The sequence below is a fragment of the Balearica regulorum genome, chromosome 7, assembly GCF_011004875.1.
Source record: "Balearica regulorum gibbericeps isolate bBalReg1 chromosome 7, bBalReg1.pri, whole genome shotgun sequence".
NCBI lineage: Eukaryota > Metazoa > Chordata > Aves > Gruiformes > Gruidae > Balearica > Balearica regulorum.
Window position 1 is genome coordinate 852,206 of NC_046190.1, and position 21,605 is coordinate 873,810.

Below are 21,605 nucleotides of genomic sequence, written 5' to 3' on the forward strand. Positions count from 1 at the left end.
CGGTCGCTGACGTCACGGCGGCTCGTCCCACAGGAGCAGCGGTTGGCGTGGCGAGCAGTGCGTGTTCTGCCGCGGCCGCAGCACCGGACTCGGCGTGTCGCTCCGCCCGCGGCGGCAGAGGAGCGGAGGCCGCGCCATGTCGCGGCTCAGCCCGCAGGAGGAGAACTTGCAGGGTAAGGGCCGCCGGCCGCTTGCAGCGGGGCCCGGGCCGCGGGGTGCCGCGGTGGCGGCGGTGTCCGGCCTCCCTCCTCCGTCCCTCGGTTCCCGCCGGCCTGCGCTGCCGCGGCCGGCGCAGCCCTCGGGGGTGGCGCTGAGGCGGGCGGTCGGGCAGCCGCCGCCCCGGGCCTGCCTGGAGGCCGTGGCAGGAGGCGAGGCCGGGCGGTGCCTCTGCTACCGGGGAACGGGCGCTTCGGGGGGCGGGCGGGTTTCACCTCGGGGCCCGGCCCCGGCCTCGCCCGGGCGCTTCGCGGAGGGAGGAACCGCGGGGCAGCGCCTGGCAGCCACGGAGGCACCAGCAGCTCGCCGCCGTGCTGGGTTTGAGCGTGCCCGAGGGGCCGGGCCTGGGGGCCGCTCGGCTGCCGGTCGCCGCCCGAGCGGGCGGGTGAGGCCTGGCGTGCCCGGTCAGCCCGGGCGTGCGGCCGGTTTCCCCTCCGTTAGTCTGTGGCCGCGCAGCGGCCTGGCAGTAACTGCTCGTTAAACCGTCTGCAGAGCTTCCTCGTAGCGCAGAGAAGTTCAGAGTCGGGTGGAAGAACAGGTCGGACTAAAAAAGCCGTGCTGTCTCGGGTGCGTAGCTGAACTACCAAGTATGGCTAGATTAATGCAGGTTCTCTTGAGATTTGTGTGCTGTGGGAGATAGAAATCCTTTCTCGTCAAAAGAAGCCGTCCCTGGGCGGTTTGGGATCTGCCTTTGAGGGGAGATCCGCGCCGGGTGCGGGTATTGTGCCTTTAGCAAAGGTCAGGAGCAAATTTACCTCAAAGTGAAAGATCGTGTGCAGCCACGTATTAAAGTGTGTGATTTACGCAGTGGTCTTAGCAATTTCAGGAGATGTTCTCGTCTTTCTGTGGAATTGTGCAGTTTTGTTTCCAGTTTTGAAAGCCGTATATTAAGAAACTAAGATTTCCGGAGCAGACTGAGTGCCCCTTAACGCTGATCTGTGTTCCCATGGCACGTATCCTGGGCAGGAATATCATGGGAGATTGTTCTCTTCAGAATCCTTCCCCACAACTCAGTCCGTTCAGTTTACCTTGCTCTGTTACATGTTCTCTTACCTGTTTATGTTTCCAACTTCATAACAATACAGGCTCTTGTATCTTTAAATAATATAACAACACATTCGTAGTGCACTAGTACAAGCTTACTCCCAAGAGTGTCTGAAAGAACAAAAACATTGTGATCCTTCTGTTATAATCTTAATTTTCTCCACACTTTATCATACATTCACTGTACTGGATCAGGTAAGATTTCAGTGGGTAGTGTTAGTATGCTGTATGTTTGTTTGCCTGTGGTGCTGATGATTATTGGAATGTGAGTGTGCCACAAAGAGATGCATCTTTGCAGAAGGAAGTAGCTTGTGACCAGGTATGCAAGCCAGGGTGGTGCAGCCCATGCAGCACGGAGTGGCTCTGCTTTGGTAAGGAGAGGAGCAGAAGCTGAGGTGGGACGTGCTGAGGAGCCAGGATAGGTAGATAGGAGCTAGCTGATACTCTCGAGGTAGCTGGAGCCAGAGACCCATTTGAACACTATCTTTAAACTTTAGTGGTTGTGATCATTCTTTGGTAACAACTTGGGCTTTCATAAATCTTGGGGGAAAGAGTAGGGAAAAGTTTGTCTGGGTGTAAACTTGTACCCAGACACATACCACATGTAGTCACGTGGAGGGGGGGGAACACAAACCAACCAAAACAACAAACCAGTTGTAAAGTAAAAGAGGCTAGCCAGAAAAACGTTTCTTCAAAACTTGGTAACCCAGTATGTTTCTATTCAAAAGAGTTTGTGGTCATCTGGCTTTTTGGAAGAGAGATATTAATGCAGATTAAACAGTTTAGCTTTTTGCTGTTTTCATTCCATTTATGAACCTTCTCTCTCTTCACAACTGGGATATCTTTCTTCATTTGATGTTTATATTTCACACTAGATCTCTGCATTGGCTTCTCCCCTTCCACATACCTTTAAAACGGCTCCTTTATTCCTTCTGCCATTCCCTTGAACATGGCTTATTTCTGAGCTCTGCCCCAGCCGGAGCAGTCCAAACACCACTATCTGCGTCTCCCTTTCCTTGCGTATGCCTGAGACATCCTTTCTGCTGTGCTGACCAGCGTTGGGGGAGCTTCACCTCCTGCGTTCTCCTTGTACTTGCTGTTCTATTTCCTGTAAACTGCTCTAGGATGGGCACAATACATCTATCTACTTCTGCTGTTGTTTACTCACATAAACATGTTACATAGGTAAATTCTACTGATGCTTTCATAATTCAGATATTATCCGTCCCTTGAGCTCATTTATAAATGAGACAGCAGGTACAGGTCCGTTTATGCATTGGTTGCTGCTAGCCCAGAAGAGTTGTTATTCAACACACTCTTAAAAAAAAAAAACAACAATGCAACATGTGACTGTGTTAAATATACTGCAAGAAGCAAACACATGATCTAGTTGTTGCCACATATCCTCTATTGCTTCACAGTAACACCTAAAAATGCTTACTGAAAAAAGGCTAAACAAAACACAGCTATTGGATTCTTGACCCTAAAATATTTTTGATAGATGAATAAATAAACTTTGGCAGAGAAAGTCCTTGAGATTATTGTATTTGGCTACTGCCTATGTTGAACAATAAAAATTAAACATATCCCAAAATAAAAGATCTGCAGCTGCAGAAAGAGACACAATGTACTGACCAGCTTCTTTTCAGTTCTGTGAGACTTTCCAGCTCGCTAACAAAAGTGCCCCCGCATTTTGGCATTTCATCGTGTTTATTAGCTGTGATGTCAATGCTAGTACTTCTGTATGTCATACTGTAACGTCACGCAGGGGATGATCAACAGTCTCATATTTTACATGCCTTTTACGCAAAACCACTTGGTTTATTCTGGTTCTGTTTCCAATTATGCCAAGCAGGTTCCTGGGTGGAACTCCACTTCAGCAGTAATGGAAATGGCAGTGGAAACACTGTCACTCAGACGGGCCAAGAACAAGTACCAGCCTCTATTTCCATTCACAATGGTGACATGGAGAAAATACTCCTTGATGCTCAACACGAATCTGGAAGAAGCAGTTCAAGAGAAAGTTCACATTGCGACAGGTAAACAAAATGCTTTATGTAATAGTGACCTTTGCTTATGATAAAGCCGTTTTTATGCAAAGTGGCAAAGACAAATACAGAAATGCTTAGATGTGTGTGTCTGTATAGATGCACACATGCAGAGAGGAAGAGATAAGAAAATTTCATGTTTAGAAGACTGGTATTTAAACATTAGAGTAATGCTTGGGTAGAAGACTGTCCTGAAACCAGAAAGAAGTTACAGGGGAGAGGAGTCTAGAAGGCTTCTCACATAGCACGAAGACGCTATCTTGGGGTTTTGGTGTATCCTGATAAAGAAGTCCAGCAGCAGCTGAACTTCCCACGGTGGGCTGCCTGTGTACGAGCAGCAGCCACCTTCTAGTAAATAAAATACTCTGGAGCCGTGTGTGGCTGTCATTCTAAAAGATCGGTCTCTGTGTAGTGTCAGTGTGGCTCTTAAGAGCACGTAGTGCTACTAATACTGCTGCCTGGAACAGGAATGTCAGAGAAAGGTGGTGAAAAGGAACCTGTGTTTTTGTAATGAGGTACATAACTTAATAGTTCTTAGGTAATTGTTGAAGAATTGTCCTATATCTGATTAACAAAACATAACAGATTTCTAGCAGTATAACACAACAAAACAACTTGCATCTGATGCAAATTATCAGTCAATGTTATTAATTCATTTATTTGATTTTGGGCTGTGAAGTCTGCAGCCTAAATTTTATTTTAAAAAAATAAGGGAACTACAGAACTCAAAATAGACAGAACTTCCTAGTCTTGTCTAGCTAGTTTGAATTCAAACCAAACCCCAGTTTTATTCATCATTTGCTGCCCATTGTTATTTAGTAAGGAACACTGACCAAATCATACAGTCTCGTAGGCATATCTCCGCACTGCTGAAAAACAGCTCTGTGCAGCAAGCTTCTTGTCAAATTGTTAGAAAATCAAAGATTAATTGAATATGACGGCTGGATTATGTCACCCATTGGCAGATTAATCTCTTAAGTTATGGTCAGGGCACTGTAGCTCTTTGGGAGAACTGTGCATATAAGCTTCATTGACTAGCTTTTAGTGCATACCATAACCAATAACATAAAAAACTTAATGAGTTCTTTCTTACTTGCACTTCTCTTTGTCAAGCCCTCCTCGTTCCCAGACACCTCAGGACAGTCACAGAGCTTTGGAAATAGAGAGTCACAGCAGTGGAGAAAAGAATAGCTTTCAGGTAAAAATCTCATCTTGCTTTGGGAGAAAGAATTTTTTACTCTCGTTGTTTGAAAACCAGCATTAGGAAATAAGAGGTGAGGCTGCTAATGTAGAGACTTAAATAACTCAGTAACTTGGAATAATCTTTGCAGAATCAGGCTTTGTGTATTTGTATCTGACTTGCATGGATTTTTTTTAATCTGTAACATGAGGTTTTTCAGAAGGATTTAAGTGTTTTAGTCTATTGTCTTTTAAAGTGGCTGGGTTCTCAAATGTCTATTTCCAGCCACAAGTTGAAAAGGCCAACCTTCAGATCCTGCAAGTAGCTTTTAGGGAAAAAGAGAATCCAGAAGATAACAGCTAGGCTGGAATTGAAGAGAACTGGAGTCAGCATCTTGCTAAGCCTCCGAGTTCGGGTGATCCTGAGATGTGTTCTCTATCACGGTTTCATTTGTCCTGTGAAGTCGGCATTATTCTTCCCTACTCCATAGGTCAGTTGTGATGGAAGTCTAACAGATTGCAGGACAATCAAACTTTACATTAAGGCATATAGGAAACGCATCAACAGGATGGGTATATGCATGGCTATATAGGTGAACATAATGTTCTGTGGACAACTTACCCTGCAGAAGTTTCCTCTTCCCCCACCAACTGTCAACTTGGTACACTTCATGCATCCCCTGCAATGACATTTTATTTAAATGCACTACCACCGCTGCATTATGAATTTAAAAAGTGAATTTGACAGCAGCAAGAATTTCTTGAGTCACTTAAACGTGACAGCCAATAACATACATTTCCAAAGCACTGCCATAGCTTTATGATTCCAATTCGTTTTAACAACTAGTATTTAACATTTCTACGTGCTCCTTTGAAAAACTCACTGTTAGCTCTAATTTCATTTTTAATTTCATCTTGTACATCTGTTTACATACTGGCAAAGAAAATCAGTAAATAAATTTGAGAAAAGAATGAGGGGAGAAAGGATACTGTATATTAACCTCATTTTATCAATATATAGCTTATTGCATGATGACAGGCTAAAATCTTGTCTTCACTGTAATTAGATACTAGCTTTAATATGAAAAGAATTACTTAAACATTTTGAGGAGTGAAGTATTAAAAGTATTCAAGTAAATTTCTCTGTTCTTACAAAGACTTGCTGTATTATCTTGGGTAAATTACTCTCCCTGCACTGTTTACATACAAAGAGATACTATTTTCTTGTTAAACAGAAAAGTATTCTGTGCCTGTGACTAATTCTTACAGGGTTAGCAGTTAGCAATTAGAAATCAAGGTTATCTTTCACTTGGAGCCTCTGCATGAAAAGAAATAGCAATGTATGATAAACTAGCAAAAGTTACCAGCAGTAACAGGTACTCGTGCTCCATGTGCAGTGTTATTTCTTTAATTCTAATAAGAACTCGGGACCACTGCATTTCACTCTAAAAAGCCTGATTTCTCCTATCACCTCCCTCTCTGTTTTGCTGTTTATCATCTGTAGCTGAGTGTGCACCAGGTATTATCATCTCAGGGTCTCCTTGAGTTCCTTGGCTGTCTGCGTTAGTTCATTTAGTTCACTTTTTCTACCCAGTGTTAAGAACTTTTTAAAACAAAGTCTGTGTTTGCTGTTTGTACAGTGTTTAACCTTGTGAGGTTTCAACTTCATACAGTTTCTAGGTTATACAGCTGTTTCAATAATACGGAGGTGTGATCAGTTCTCAGAAGTATATGAAATGTGTTTAGTCCCATTGCCTCTTCCTTTATCTGAAACTATCATCATCATCTCCACAACTCCTACACGAATCTAGCTGAATGAATTACCACCTTCAGGTTAGCTAAATACGGTACTGGAAATTAATTATTTTTGTTTCATGTTTCAAGAAAACCCTTCACTTGTTTAAAGAGGATTAGATCTAAAAGACTTTGAGAATAAATAATCAAAAGTTAGCAAACCATCAGAATTAAAGTTGCTTGGACAATTTTATTTCCATTCTTAAGTGTGTATGTGTGCCGATGCGGCTGTTCTAGTTCTGTGATGAGATACTATTTTTATCACAAGACCTTGGCTCCATTTAATGCACATGTATTAAGCAAGAAGCTCTATTCTTACTCAGCATTTATGCTGTAACTTACTTGAAAACAAAGCCACTGTTTGGGGTTTTTTTTTCTGCGCAGATAGACCTGGGCTGAGTTCACCTGTATTCCCAATACTGCCCCAAAAGCCAGGCAGCTTTATGAGACTCAAATTAGTTTCTCTTGGCTTGTATTAGCTTGATCAAGGATCTTCAGATAAGTATACCTTCTGTCCAGTTTTGAATGCAGGAAAAAAGCTTCTTCAGCCAAATCTTAGTCAGATATGTGAACTGGAGATACCTTCAGATCCTGTATGTAAGGATTAGATGCAGGGCTCTGGCATTTTATTTCCAGAGTAGTCTTTACTTCAGCAAATACAGGATATGGATATGGGATGTAGTTCTTTCCATTCACATCCTGCTTTGAAGGCAGATCTTCCTCCTCCCCTTGTCTTCATCTAGGATCTAAATTCTTCAGCAGAAGTGATATGGCTAGTCCACAGTGGGAAGAGGTGGGAGCAGTGAGCGTCAGGGTAGTCTAGTGTGTGGCCTTGAGTGCAAAGCTGGAGCTTTGTTTTGCAGTACTAACTGCCTGCCCATCATAGTTCCCAGTGCTGATTGATAATGGCTCTTTGTTTTAGTCTGAAGAAGATTTTCTTGAAAGGAGGAAAGAAGTAGAAAGGCTCCTGAAGAAGAATGCGGATTGGATATGGGATTGGTCCAGCAGGCCAGAGAACATCCCTCCGAAGTGAGTGCTCTGAGTGTCTGGATGAGCACAGATGCAGCTTGTACTCCCACAAGTCTAAATACGTATCTGTTAATGCCGTGACTCTGTTTTCTTCCTCAAAACTAGGGAATTCCTCTTTAAACATCCCAGGCGCACTGCTACCCTCAGCATGAGAAATACCAGTGTCATGAAGAAAGGGGGGATATTCTCAGCAGAATTTTTGAAGGTTTTTCTCCCATCTCTGCTTCTTTCTCATTTGCTTGCCATTGGACTAGGGTAAGTTTAAATTAAAAAAAAAAAAGTAGATTTTTTTTTTAACCTGTTTTCTCTGAGGCCTAATTCTGACTCCCAATTCCCTTGTTGTCTCGAAGATGAACAATGTACTTTTCTCCATGGAAGGGGGACCGATAGTTCTTCAGGAAGTGCTTTCTGCTGGTCTGTTTGTGGTATTGCTGGTGTGTCGAGTTTTTCTTTTCTGCTTTTCTCACTAGTTGAGAATTTTTCAAAATAATTAAGGAGCAGTGAAATTAGGATTTTTTTATATATATATGAACTATAGTTACACTTGCACAGTACTTGGTTCCATTGGAGATATGACTTCTAATCTCACAACTAATTGCAGAAGAAAAATATAGTATTTAACGTTTTAAAATTCCACTCACACCTGGGAGGGATGGGGGCCACCAAACAAAACAGGCATTGGTTTTCTCGAGGTAATTTAGAGGTTAGATGATCCTTCTTTACAGACAGTTACAGGACACGGACTAAAGGGAAGGGGTGAAATGCCTTTTAGTCAGGATCAGAGTTTGCCTGTGCCTAAGGAGTCCAGGCAGGCCTGGCCACTCTCCATTGGAGAAGAGAACACTGTGCCCCATGGGAGGGCTTAGGGGGAAGTCAGACGAGTTCTGGGATGACACCTGTTCTCCAGGCCTTGCTGTTAGCTCCGGTCCTGCTCTTTCTCTGCTCACCCCCTTGCATAAACCCTGAACCTTACCAAGGCTACGAGAGTCGAGCGTGGGGGGATGCAGGAGAGAGGGCAGGGGAGGACAGAGTGCAGCTACGGCACCTGGAAGGAGGGACAGCCCATGTCTTCCCTGGTCCCTGCCGCACACATCTGTTCGGATGGGTGAGGGCACGGGTCGTCTTCCTGCACAAAGTCAGCGTCTCAGTCTCGTAATGTGAAACCAGTGTCACTCCTTCCAAAATTAAAATGAGTAACTGTACAGGATAGAATAAAAGTGTAATGGAATTTTTCTTTCCAAATGAACACAAGTTTGATGTAAGTACTTCCTTTATTCCTGGTCACTTCCACCACTGCTGCAAATTTGCATCATTCCAGTTCCGTAACGAGTGAGTACACAGTCACATCTTCAGAAGTGCTTAATGTAGTATCAGTAAAATAGTTCACTTCAAACTAATAATTTATTTAAGCTACAAGAAGTACATGAATAGAAGACACAATGTAGGCAGCTGTGAAAGCATACCCTGCTGGGAAATGGTGACCAGAGAAATAGTAAGAAGTACATGAAGATGACAGTGAAATGAGTTGTACAACTTTCAGAGGTATTTAGCAAATGGAAAAACTTAAGATAGCAAAAGGAAAAAGGTAATAGAATACCTGACTTGGAGAACTGAAGTGTGTTGGTTAACCCTGTGCTTGCTCTGACTGTGGTGCTCTTGAAACTGAAACCTTACCCAGAGTCGGTCAGTCTGAGTTTGGGTTGTTAGACAGGGCTGAGCACAAAGCCACTGGCATCTCAAAGCTGAGTTTCATAGCAGTCGCTTGACTTGCCTCCTAAATTACAACCTGCGCTGCTGGAAATTACACAACTAGTAACCTGATGAGAAAAAAATGTCCCTTATGTGCTGGACGTTCCTTCTGGAGTGCAACGCTGGCTGACCATGTGTTTTCATCCTCAGGATTTACATTGGAAGACGCCTTACGACCACCGCTTCAAGCAGTACCTTTTAAAGGCACCCGAAATCTGTTTTGGAGCAAGAAGACTACTTGTCTGGGAATGCGGGAGGTGAACAGCAGAAATGACGTCTTGGCTAGCGATGACTGCGTGATAAGCGTGTGCTTCTGTGATGTTGTGTTCCTAGTTTAGTGAGTGGGAAAAGAGATGCTAAAGCTTGTGTATCGTGTGTAGCCCTCTGGGTCGGTTCGTAGAGCGTGTTTCAGGTGCATTAACATCTGGTGTATGGCTTTGTAGTGAAGCAGCTTTGAAAATTGAAAGAACTTGATGTTTAAAAACAATCCTAGCTTTAATATAGCAGTTGTGGTTCAGCTAGGTATTCATCTAAACTGCTGTTTCTTTGTACGTCATAGCTGTGAATATTCGTCACTGCTGCTGTAATCATGACTGTAAGGGATTAGCCCAAACCGATGTGTGGCCTTATGTATCGTATAGGGAATTCCGAGTAGCTTTTGCCTCCCTCGAGGCAGTCTCTCCCTTCCGTAGGGTTTGCCTGGCTCGCTCTCACTTCTGTGGAGGTGTGACGTGTTGAGAGACAGTCAGCTGGGAGGAACGGCCGTGCGAGCCCAACTGCTATCCCTTTGTCACTGGTGCACAACAGCCTGAGTTTAAATTTGGACTTTGTGCCTAATGAATAGCTGCTTCTGCAAAGGCATTTATTTAACTCCCCAATTATTAGAAGTTTCTTCTGCTGTATCTGCTTGCAGACTCTTGCTTCTCAGCTTCTCTTTTTATCTGTAAAATAATAAATTTGCATCTTACGTTTGCCTCATCCTTGTATAGATTTAAATACGGTTGCTTGCTTATTTGTTTTTACTAATGGAATGCCTTTTCATTCAGTGATTTTATCTTATTTAATGAGAGAAAAATGAATGTTTGCCAAAATACCATGTTTTATATATTTAAATAAAAAGGTTCCTCATGGATTCAGAGTTTTCTTGTTCCTTTCTCTGTAATAATTGTTGAAAGTAGCTGATGATGCTTTTTGGTGTCAAACTCTTGTTTAAAGACATTTACTTGCATAACTGAGAAATAAGTAGTTTCTGTAGGAAATGCCATCATCCCTTATTCTTAAACTGGCCAATGGCTGAGCTGCCAGCAGTCCTCGCTCCCTCAACAGAAAATTGAAGATAATAAATCCAGACACTTGTTTTGTAGAGCGTCCAGATCGTGATTTGCTATTTCATCAAGAACGCAGCAGGAAGGTGCAATCAGGGATGCTGGTGCTGTACTCGGGCACTGCAGCTCTTACACACACACACACACACATATCGATGAGCCGGTATCACGCCATTTACCTGCAGTTTTAGGACCATCACTCAGAGCCCTCTCCACCACATTGATATGCCATGTCCAAGGTACCCATGTCAGAAAAAACAATGTGTGAAACACCTAAAAGATGCCTCAGACGGTCGATGTCTGTGTCAGGTCTGTGTGTAGAGCACCAACATCTCAGGCTGCCCTGATCCACGCTGGACTGGTGTATAGGTAATAATAAAACCACCCCACCCTAGTCACCATAGTGCCATTAAACGAGCAGAATATTTGACATCATTATCCAACTATTGGTCCAGGCATTTGTATACCGCTACATCAGTTGGCCTTTTGCCATGCGATTTCAACATTGGTTTCTGTAATAAATAGGCACCTTATACAAATTTCGTGGTTATCAATTTTTTTTTTAAAGCAGCTTTGAAGTGCCCAGGCTTGTCTAAAGCTGTGGAGCCAGTGGACAAGTAGGCCAAAAGAAATATAAATACTAAAAGAAATGGCCTAGAACTACCCTAACACGCTAGATGTTGATGAAATTTGTGCTGTTTGCTCCTCACACTTCATACCAGAGGAAATGGAACACTCAGTTTTGCAACTAATTTTCTTAAAAAAAAAAAGTCATGGCCTAAATAAGTGGCATCTTAAGTAAGTACAGCACACTTCCCGTCCAAGGAGCTTTGTTACTTTAGAGAGACAAGCATGAGTATAACTCGTTATAAGTTGTGTAACGACCCTCAGTCCCCATTGTGCTTCCAGCACAAAAAATTACCAGCTATTACACAGAAATGATGAAAGCAGCGCTATGGCTGCAGGCATGGTCTGAAGGCTCTCAGGACCTCTCAAGGTCCGCACAGGCTCTCAGGACACGCAGCCCATTCTTGCTCCAGAGCTCCTTGCAGTCTTACCACATTTTCTGCAGCTGGGTGCAAAGCTTGGCGTTTCAGCCTGCTCTGCTCTTCTGGAAAGCAATCCTCAGCAGCAGCCAGAGGCCAAGCTGACGGCTCCGAGGCACGCGGGGTGCCTTGCACTATTTATAACTGCAGAGGACACCGAGGAAGGCCAGTGCCAGGTGAGCCCAGCGTACACGGCCACCATCAGGAGTTAGCAAAGGTCGCGACAGAACCTGCCTCTAAGACCGAAGCTTCCAAGGATGCTACAAGAGGGGATTTGCTGCAAAGCCAGTTCCTGTTCTCTGCAGACTCCTCCCACCCTGCAGTTTGCAAGGAAGAGGAAGAGGAGGAGGAGGAGGCCGGGAGTGGTGCAGACCAGCCCAGGGAGAGCTCCAGAGCATGAGAGCCGCCTCCTCCCGCAGCATCCCGGTGGCCCCCGGCCACAGGGGACCTGCGGCCCTTTCGGATCGAAGCTCCACCAAATGCAGACATGCGGCTGCTCAGAGGTGCTGGGAAAGCCGTGCTCATCCAATTCACACGTAGCTTCTTACCACCGGCTTTGTAAGGACCACAGGAGCTTGGATCAAGTTTGGTGTAAGGCACAGGGGCTGGAGCACTGCTGCCAGTGCAGCTCCTCCCCATCGAGGTCTTCCTCAACCCCCTCCCCGTTTCATAGAACCCCAGCAAGGACCTCCCAGCCCACCCAGTGCCACCCTCCACTAGCCCAGGTTGCCCAAAGCCCCATCCAACCTGGCCTTGAACACTGCCAGGGAGCCAGGGGCAGCCACAGCTTCTCTGGGCACCCTGGGCCAGGGCCTCAGCACCCTCACAGGGAAGGATTTCTGCCTCCCATCCCATCTCCATCTCCCCTCCTGCAGCTTCAGGCCATTCCCCTTGGCCTGTCACTCCCTGCCCTTGGCACCAGCCCCTCTCCAGCTTTCCTGGAGCCCCTGCAGGGACTGGAAGGGGCTCTAAGGTCTCCCCGCAGCCTTCTCTTCTCCAGGCTGAACAACCCCAACTCTCTCAGCCTGTCTCCAGAGCAGAGGTGCTCCAGCCCTTGCATCATCTCCGTGGCCTCCTCTGGCCTGGCTCCAACAGCTCCATGCCCTTCTTGTCCTGGGGACCCCCGAGCTGGATGCAGCACTGCAGAGGGGTCTCACCAGAGCAGAGCAGAGGGGCAGAATCCCCTCCCTCGACCTGCTGGTCACACTGCTGGGGATGCAGCCCAGGACACGGGTGGCTTTCTGGGCTGCCAGCTCACATCGCTGGTGATTTCCTTTCCCTGGGAAATTAACAGTACAAATTAAGTGCCTGAACCATTAGGAAGCAGTGTGGATAGGTTTGAGCTGTCCTCAGCCATGGCAGCACTCTCCTGCCACACACGATGCCTGGGTCCTGGCCCTGCAGCATGGCCACCAGCACAGGGGCAGGAGCTGATCCCCACCATCGACCCCCGGTATCTCTGGGTCAGCCGAACCCCCAGCTCGCCCCAGGGCTGGGTTTATACCCACATCCACCTTCTTCGCTTCCCAAGGTGGCTTCTCTAGAGCCACTCGACATTTCCACAAGGAAGTCCGATTCCCTCAGGCACTGTATTTGTGGTCAGTGTAAAGTGACAACGGAATTCAGTTTAGTCTTAACTCCCATTCCCGCCACCTCCAAACCCATCCCCAAGGAGGTGGCAGACCTTTGGGAGGACGGTTAATCTTCTCCCAATACTTTCTCATCACGTAACTGGTGATTACTTACCACAGACCTACTTCCTGCTCAATACAGAACTACTATGCTGACAATTTAACACGTCTCACGGAGCGAGGATTATGTAGCAAACTCACTCAGGTTTACAGCAACCCTTAAATATGCAACATTGACTTCGGCCCTAGTCCCCTGGGCAACACGGATACACCACACCAAAACAGCAACTGTTTGTTTCAAAACCTCTTACCTCCGATTTCTAGTACAAACTTCTGCTCTTCCAGTTATTGCCTCAAAAATATTGCCTGAAGTTCCCTCCCTGCCAGAAGTATTTGCAGAAGGCTGGACCTGTACTACACCTGTACTACGCTGAGCCTACACCCCTCGGAACAGACGCGCGGGGTTTGCCACACCGCAACGCCAAGATGCGACATCACCCCTACGCAGGAGACGTGCCATCGGCCCAGGTCAGCCGCTCGGGGACTGGGACTGCTCACGGGAGTCAAGGGTGCTCTGGGGCAAGTATCTGGAAGAACAGCAATTTTATCAAATTGACAAGAAAATCTGCTTTTAGATAAAATGAAATGATAAAAATTTCATGAATCATCAAAAACTATTTAATTGAAAGTGGTACATATACTCATATTCCACTTACATTTGCTGAAAAAATAGATCAAAAATAGACAGCACTAATATATTCACTGAATATGAACAGACAGCTTCGAGTTAGAGGTATGACCATTCCAAACCTCACCATTTAAAATGGAAATACAAACAATCTTCAGGTTGGCTCATCTGGCCCATCATCTCACAAACGGAAGAAAAAGTTGTCAAAATACACAGAGCAAGTCCAGGTAAACATTTAAAATTTATTAAACTTTTTGGTCAAAATAATTGAACAAGTATGTACAATCCCATTGTAGTAGCTCTCTTACGTATTTTAGGAACAAGGTCAAAACTAATGCTTTAGTGACCCCGAAGTTCCACACTTCAAGATTTTCAAATAGTGTCACAACCAATATACAGTATAAGTTTTTTAATTTAAACTTTATTTGTAGAACCTCAAAGTTAGTTGTACTTACTAGCTTACCGTGAACAAGAGTGGCACTCTATGGACATTAATCGGGAGGGTACGAACAGAGATAGTTTGCTCTCGCATATGTGGATCTGGTTCAATAATCACAATTCACCTTCATTTTAAGAAAAATGGAGTGTAAACCACACTTCGGTGTTTCTCCGGGAAGCGCAAGGGATCTTGTTTTCAGGAAGGAGTTTCTGACCTGCAGGCACATTTCAGAGCGCAATGCCCAGCCCCTCAATGCTACGAAAACGTGCTGCAACAGCCCCGGGAGCAGCTTCTCACCCCAGCTACTCTGGGGTGAAGAGAAGGTCGATGTGTTTTAGGCCTCTTTGGGGAGGGGGGGGAAAAAAAAAAAAAAAGAAAAGAAAAGAAAAAAAAGTACCTAAGGCTTAAAACAAAGTTGCAAGAACAGAGTTACAACCACGGCAGCTCACACCAGCGTGTGGCCGCACGGTTTTCCGACATCTCAGCGTTACAGTCAGAACACGCTATCGCAGTGAGCTGCGCTGCTGCTTGGCATCACCAAGAGAGTTGGGTTTGCTGGCTTGAACTGCAACGTGAGAGACAGCATGTTATGCCAAATATTTAAAATAAACTATGTCTTCATGACAAATACCAAAAAGGTTAAAAACCATAATGCACATAAGGTATGTCCCTATCTAACATTGAGAGGCATCAGATGAACGGAATTTTTACCTTCAGAGAAGAAAATTTGTTCAATGTTTTGTTTTCCCTTCTGTGCAAGGTGGCCACTTTCTGTTAAGGCTGTGGATGTCTTTATGCTAACCTTTTCAATCTCCTATTTGGTACACAGATAGCATTTGACAAGAAAATCAGTGCAACTTAAACTAAATGACAATTTCATGGAAACTCTAAATTTAGAATTTGAAATACTACACAAAAAAAGTTTGTATTAGTCTGCCAAAAATCAATGTTTTGGGGCAAACATTGTCAAATCTGCCCATCAGAATTATTCTGCAGAACCTCAGTACATGCAATAAAAAAATAAGAAGACTGAATACATACCTTCAGATTTAAAAACACTTTTATAGTTCGTTATTTTATTAAGTGGTTTACACCAGAAGGTGTGGTTATAGATACAGTCGGTGAGTAAATATTCATGGAAACCTGTCTACGAACCCAACTCAAGACCTACCTAAGTGCTCAAAGGTAAAAACACCTAAGCCTAGATACAGGCCAGAGGAGGAATGTTTACAGGCATTAAGCACAATATATGTTTTGAAAGGCCGAAATATTACAGCAGAGAAAGAGCGCAAGAGATAGAAATTACATTTTTATGACAATTTTTCTTCTCGGGTGTTAAATTTTTGGTCTATAAACTGGAAAGGAAGGCTCAGACTTAAATAAATACATTTGTTTTGAGCAGTGGCCTCACTGAGCACTGTCCATCGCTTCTGCCTCCAGAGGGTTGCTCCCAGAACCTCGCAACTGGTGCTCCCTACCCCGCCGCAGGCAGAACTGCTCCATGAACTCAAAAACCAGGCCAGACCCTCGCCTTTATCTAAAGGGAAGTAAGTGCATCAATGTTCTTCACTGGTAGGACAACAAGGCCTTCTCTTTTACAGATAAACAACTGAGCTTAACTATGCAAGACGACGACTCTGTCCTCAGTTAAGTCATCTTTAGTTAATTTTGTCCTGGAATATATACAAATTATTGGTGGCAGCTACAGCAATGATGTTCTCCATGGGATGCCATGCTGTATGAAGAATCTTCTTGTTGAAGTCCAGACTGTCAACGCTTATTTCATCCTTCTTTCTTTTACCGCCTGTGCACACTTTACGCGGCTTTAAGATGGCACGAGGTTTGCTGCTCTCCCTGGATGCTTCCAGAGTGATATCCCGTCGTGTGTTTCGGTCAAACATTCTAAAGAAATTGTTGTAAGATCCAGTCATGATAGCACTGTTTAAAAGCAGAAGACAAACAAATCTTACTAGGTTTCCGGCATGTTCTCTCTCTTGCACACACGGTGACTGTCAGACCAAGGTCACAGCCAGTACATGGCATTATACTCCCTTCCTCTCTGACGTACACCTTTGCTCAGTTCCATTTTCAGACTTCAGCACTGCTCCACCCCACCACTTCTCCTCCAGGTCTTCCCCTGGTCCCCCCCATCCTGCCACCGGCACTCAGCAGCAGTCCTACGCTTCGTTATCTTAACGACAGCACAGTGGGTTTTCCCCGGTGCTACTCCATCCCTTTACCCCCCATGGCAACAAAAGTCACAGTGGGAGCAAAGCCACTGTGAACTGCTTCGTTTCAGCAGGCTATCACAAATGAAAGCACCTTCCTTGGCACAGTGCACATGTCGACCACAAGCATGCCAATGGATCAATTACGAAAAATTGCCTCCAATTGGTAAGAGAGCCCCCTTACGTGAACGTCTGATGCGGCCCTGAAGAACCAAGTCAGAGTTTCTGTACAGTATCAAATTTGCTTTTGATTGAGGCAGAAAAAATTCGCATCTGAAGATGCTTTCAGATATCTAACTTCCAATGGACAGCTGGTTTGTAGCTCTCGCAAAAAATATGCTTGAAACCTAGGCTTTGTTCGTTATTTTCAGTATTGAACACTTATCTCTAGCATTTGAAACTGGAAAAGCCGTTAACAAATTGTTAAAATCACAACCACCTTGCCATCTTATTTGCCAATACACATTGTCTTCATGGCATTTAAAAATGAATGACTAGGAGAACGAGACACTATTACCACAACATTTACCACTCAGATTGTGCTAGGGAATGTGCTTTTTCAAAGGGAGGTGAGCACTGCAGCTTCTACGACAACTTACGTTCTCATGTTAAAATGAGATGACCTTGCTTTGACTTTTGTATTTTTTTTTACGCCACCAAAAAAGCCTGACTGGAGATGCTTGAGAAAAACCATAGATATAAGGGTGAGTTTCTTTGCCTTTTAGCTTAGCAAAACACACACATTCATTTCATGGTAGATATCGTAGGTATTACTAGCAATTCCTTGTGGCAAACTGACTGATACAGTGTACTTCTCCCCTCAGTAACTCAAAGCCCCTTGCAACCTGGTATTTAGAGTAACCAGTTTTCTTTAATATTGTTTACTTAGGAAATTAGTACCTAAGTGGCATGTAGCAGTGCAGGCAATCTCAACGGTCACTGCAACAGCAATGCAGGTACGTCTCACTTCCTTTGCTGACTCCTGCGCACAGCTTACTAGGTCTGACTTCCCTGACCACTGTTCCCATCTAAACGATGTGGTGGATCTTTTGTTCTTCAATATTTGAGAGATTTAGGGCAAAGCTTGTTTTGCAGGTTGATCTTGTTACCATCAAATCAAAACTGATACCTTTTCACCGAACAGCTTCCAAGTATTTGGTAGCAGACAAGTCACTGCTTTACGTATTTCAGATGTACTCATAAAAATTCTACAAAACCCAAGAATAATCCCCGAGGCAAGCCAACAGAAAGCATCCAGATACACAATCCAGATCTGCCATGATCTTATCCATGGTTTCTGAAAGCATTTAACAAGGACCTAACATTACCATAGCTAGTGCCAGGAAACATACAACATTTGTGCCAATCCAGTGGCTTTGCTATCTGATTATAATGCTTCCACACTTGCAGGCAGGACAAGCATTTCCACTGTTTGCAACAAAATACCAGTAATGATCTAAGGAAGTTTCATCTTCTTTAGCTTACAGAAAACATGGAAAGATGATTGAACTTGCAGAATACTGAATGCACGTTCTTGTATAAGCTTTGAGAATGAAACTGTCACATTTTCATGCCTTGAAATGGCCAGTCTTGACTATACAAAACTTCATCAATAACTCCTGTTGCAAACAAACTGACACACAGAAGTTTATTCCATTTCCACACTGGAGGGTAGAGGATTGAAGAATGAAGTCTTTTTGAAAAAGAAAAAACCCAACAACCCCAGTTGATTGGAATGTAACTAACTGCATCCTTAAAGTTACGTACTGCTTATGGCTTTCAAGACTGGAAGCCCAATTCCTGATGCTGAGGGAAAACCAAAAGCCCAAACCAGAATGAAACCCCCAACTCACCTATCAGAACCGTTCCAGCAGCATTCAAATTTGTCGAAGATGCAGTCATTTTCATAAAGAGAACAAAGCTTGCTTCGAAGATACTCATGAACCTTTTTGGAACATTTAAATTGGTATTAGATATGAAGGAAAAGAAGAAAAGGGAAAAGAAAGGATATTTAAGAAAACGTGAACACCATACTTGGTATGTCTCTACAGGTCTGTTCTCCATATTGAGATCCCACACTTTAACAGAAAGGTAGTCTCTTGTCATCATGTATCGACCACTGTGACTGAATTTTACATCAGATATCGATGATATTATTTCTGAAAAAAACGATCTGCTGCTAGGATCTTCAGGTTCTTCAAAAACTGTAGGTAGAAGACACAATTGCAAATGAAACCAACACTAAGTTTTACAGCTTTGAACATTCTTCAGCACTTGGAAAACTTCAAAACAATAAACTAGTTTCTTTTTAAAGGAAGTTGCTGTAAATACTTTAAAAAATAATCTCTTTTAAACAATGTTATGCTCTTAGTCATCAGCTTGCTAGGTGCCTATCTCCAACACCCTCAACTGGAGCACAGCATCAGCAACTACAATTCACAGGTCTTACGGATGAATCAGAGAACAGAAGTTAAAACACCAGCACATGGGTACAGTAAACATTACAAGTGATCTACAAATCATGTTGAACAGGAGAAGATGAAAACATCAGCATCCCAAACACAGGATCTTAATGTATGATCCATGCATTCTGAGACTTCTGTACAACACACTTTTCCTTAGATCTGAACACAAGTCATACAACACAACCTACTGAAGTGAAATATTAGTAACTACACTTGAAATGCAATTGGTATAGTTTTAGAAAGCAGATAAAGAAATACATTACTTAAATTGAAGAGTTAATCTTTGAAGTCAACGTTTCATGACACAAGGTACCCAGAAGAATTTATTTCATTTTTGAATAGACCCCTTTTAAGAGGATGTTATTCAGTGACAAGCAGTCAAAAAAATAAAGTGCTTCTAAGTAATTTAATGCAACTCTAAGTCCAATAGATGAAGTGGCCTAGCATTCTGCCCTTCCCATTGCACAAACACTTCCTTCCACCAACAAGAAAACCTTATCTGCGCTACAGAAAGCTTACCTGCAATTATCAGTACGGTAGGTCACCCCACAGGACTAGTAATACTAATAAACCACAACTGCTACAGTGGTGAACAAGAAATGAGGCTGTGTGCAAGGCACAGGCAGTTATCTTTATGATTTCAACAGAAAAGCTCTCCTCACCTACATAAGTTTACATGGCTCAGCAGACTAAAGAGCATTCACCTTTCACCCCTGGAAACTCGCTCCAAATGCAGCGCTTATTCTTAAAAATTAATTCTATCCTAGGAGCTGCAAATGGTCACAAAGTAAATGGATTCTGGCTGCATCAGCCCAGTTTCTAATGCACAAAGCTGAATAAACTGCCCTGAACTGGCATTTGATAAGCAGATACCTTTGAGAAGCACCAAGACTGAGTCTGGACAGAAGACAGGTCTCACTGGTGCCAAAAGCACTTGTTCCCATCAGTTTATGATGCATAAATGGGTAAACAGGAGCAGAGTCAGATCGTCAATTGTCTCATGCTACACTTCTGCTTGTGGATGGCCTAGAACAAGACAATTAAAATGTTCCATTCTACAAAACTACCACCCCTTACCTTGTATGCTCTTTACCAATAAGCAGAACTTGGTATGTTTATTTATAAGCAGAACACCTATACACTCCATCTTGCGTGAAAACAAAGCAAGAAACCCGTAAATGAAGATGCATCCTAACTTACATTTTGAATGCCTGTCACAGAGGGCTGAGGAACGCATGTCACAGAGTCGAATAGTTCCTTTGCTACTACTGTAGACGAAGACGTTACAGTGATGAGGATGGAACTCTGCAGCAGTGATCACCTCTGTCAGCTCCTCCATGTTAGCGGGCTTAATATCTACAATATCTGGGAAGGTTTTTGTAAAGGCACTTAACATTTCACATTCAACTAACTTCTAGCAGATAATTATTACAAAATGTTAAAAATACAATGTAGAAAACCAAGGCAAGATCTTAATTTCCACTGTGTGCAGTCTGCACAAAGTAAAGTGACCTGAGTAGATTTAAAACAAACAAATCTAGGTTTTACATATCAACTTTAACAGATGCTGGAGATAATTTCTGACTCCACTTAAGCTTCCTTCTTAACACTTCCTACTGAACACTGAATACACTTTACCTCTTTACCTAAAGCTTTAGAAAATTTGCCTATGACCTATTTCATATTCCATATTTCTGCAACTTTTATTTTATTGCAAATTTGTCAGTGCAGGACACGCTATTATTTTTGGATACACATGCTTCTGAAAAGATTTGAAAATTATTTCTGCAGTGAAGGATATCATTTGATATGGAAAAAAATCAGAATTTGTTTTAAGAGAAATATTACTTAGACAGTTAAAGACCTTAAACTTTGAAAAGAAGTATCTACAGTAACAAAGGACCTACTTTTCAAATCTTTCAACTCTTACTTAAGTTGACTGAACTTCACAAATAAAGGACGCTCCCAAAATTCCTCAATTCTTCTTCAGACAACAAACTATCTATGATATTTCTACTGGCAGTTTTCCATTGAAAGAACACTTGCACTCAAGAATGAATGCGAGCACCCCAAGGCCTGCTTTCACTGTAGTAAACCTCCAGATTTTAAAATCCTCTACTTTAATCCCTAGATTCAAACACCTACTCTAATTAGTAAAACTTAAGTGATTCAACATATACAATTTAGATGTGCCCCAGTGTCCACAAAAAGGATACTAAAACTTCTATCTGTGATTTCTAAATGCCATAGGTTAATTCTTAGGTCATCTGCAGAAAGGTATGTTTCATGATCACTATTTACTGAAATAGAGTTTATGTGATAAGTATGTGCATTTGCAAATATCCTTCTGGGACTTGCTTCTACCATTAGGTCCATGGGTTTCAATATTGGCACCTGAAATGTGAAAAAGAACAGTCAATTTTGGCATAAAACTGATTTCTGATTCAGAAGGTATTAATTAATTGCACAGCACGGATTCCATTTTGATTTAGTGACCAAACACTTTTCAAATCTACAGTAATACAACAGCCTATGAATGCTGGCTTTGCATCTACCAACCCAAAACCTCAGACACTGACTTCTGCAGAAGTTACCTTAGAAGTGAAAAGTCAAATACAGCAGCTTTGTAACTCCTTTGCCAGGAAAATGGTGTATGTTTGTAATGATATTTGATGATGATGATTTGAAACAAGTGCTCAAGAGTGACCCCCATACTTTAGAGGG

At 43.2% G+C, this 21,605-nt stretch overlaps 2 protein-coding genes across 4 annotated transcripts in view; one reads left to right on the forward strand and one right to left on the reverse strand.

Moving 5' to 3' along the window:
* The first annotated feature begins 40 nt into the window (after positions 1-40).
* Positions 41-10,191, forward strand: BNIP3 (BCL2 interacting protein 3). Of its 2 annotated transcripts, none has more exons than XR_012836265.1 (6): positions 41-173; positions 3,116-3,299; positions 4,422-4,506; positions 7,204-7,310; positions 7,416-8,787; positions 8,883-10,191. XR_012836265.1 is itself a non-coding variant. In XM_075757581.1 (6 exons), exons 1-6 carry the CDS (start codon positions 137-139, stop codon positions 9,259-9,261), a joined length of 615 nt encoding a protein of 204 aa, XP_075613696.1. In that variant the 5' UTR covers positions 41-136; the 3' UTR covers positions 9,262-10,191. The 2 variants fall into 2 exon arrangements, 1 of the variants encoding a protein (XP_075613696.1); XM_075757581.1 differs by having other exon boundaries at positions 7,416-7,565; positions 9,210-10,191.
* A 3,780-nt stretch (positions 10,192-13,971) lies between these two features.
* The window catches only part of PPP2R2D (protein phosphatase 2 regulatory subunit Bdelta), a 30,245-nt gene continuing 22,611 nt past the window's right edge, over positions 13,972-21,605 (reverse strand). For both annotated transcript variants that reach the window (XM_075757583.1, XM_075757582.1), the window contains 5 exons: positions 21,098-21,275; positions 20,082-20,246; positions 18,451-18,620; positions 18,270-18,361; positions 13,972-16,126 (listed from right to left, as the gene is read on the reverse strand). In XM_075757583.1, the coding sequence (XP_075613698.1) occupies positions 15,847-16,126; positions 18,270-18,361; positions 18,451-18,620; positions 20,082-20,246; positions 21,098-21,275 (885 nt within the window). In that variant the 3' untranslated portion in view covers positions 13,972-15,846. The remainder of the gene's footprint in view (positions 16,127-18,269; positions 18,362-18,450; positions 18,621-20,081; positions 20,247-21,097; positions 21,276-21,605) is intronic.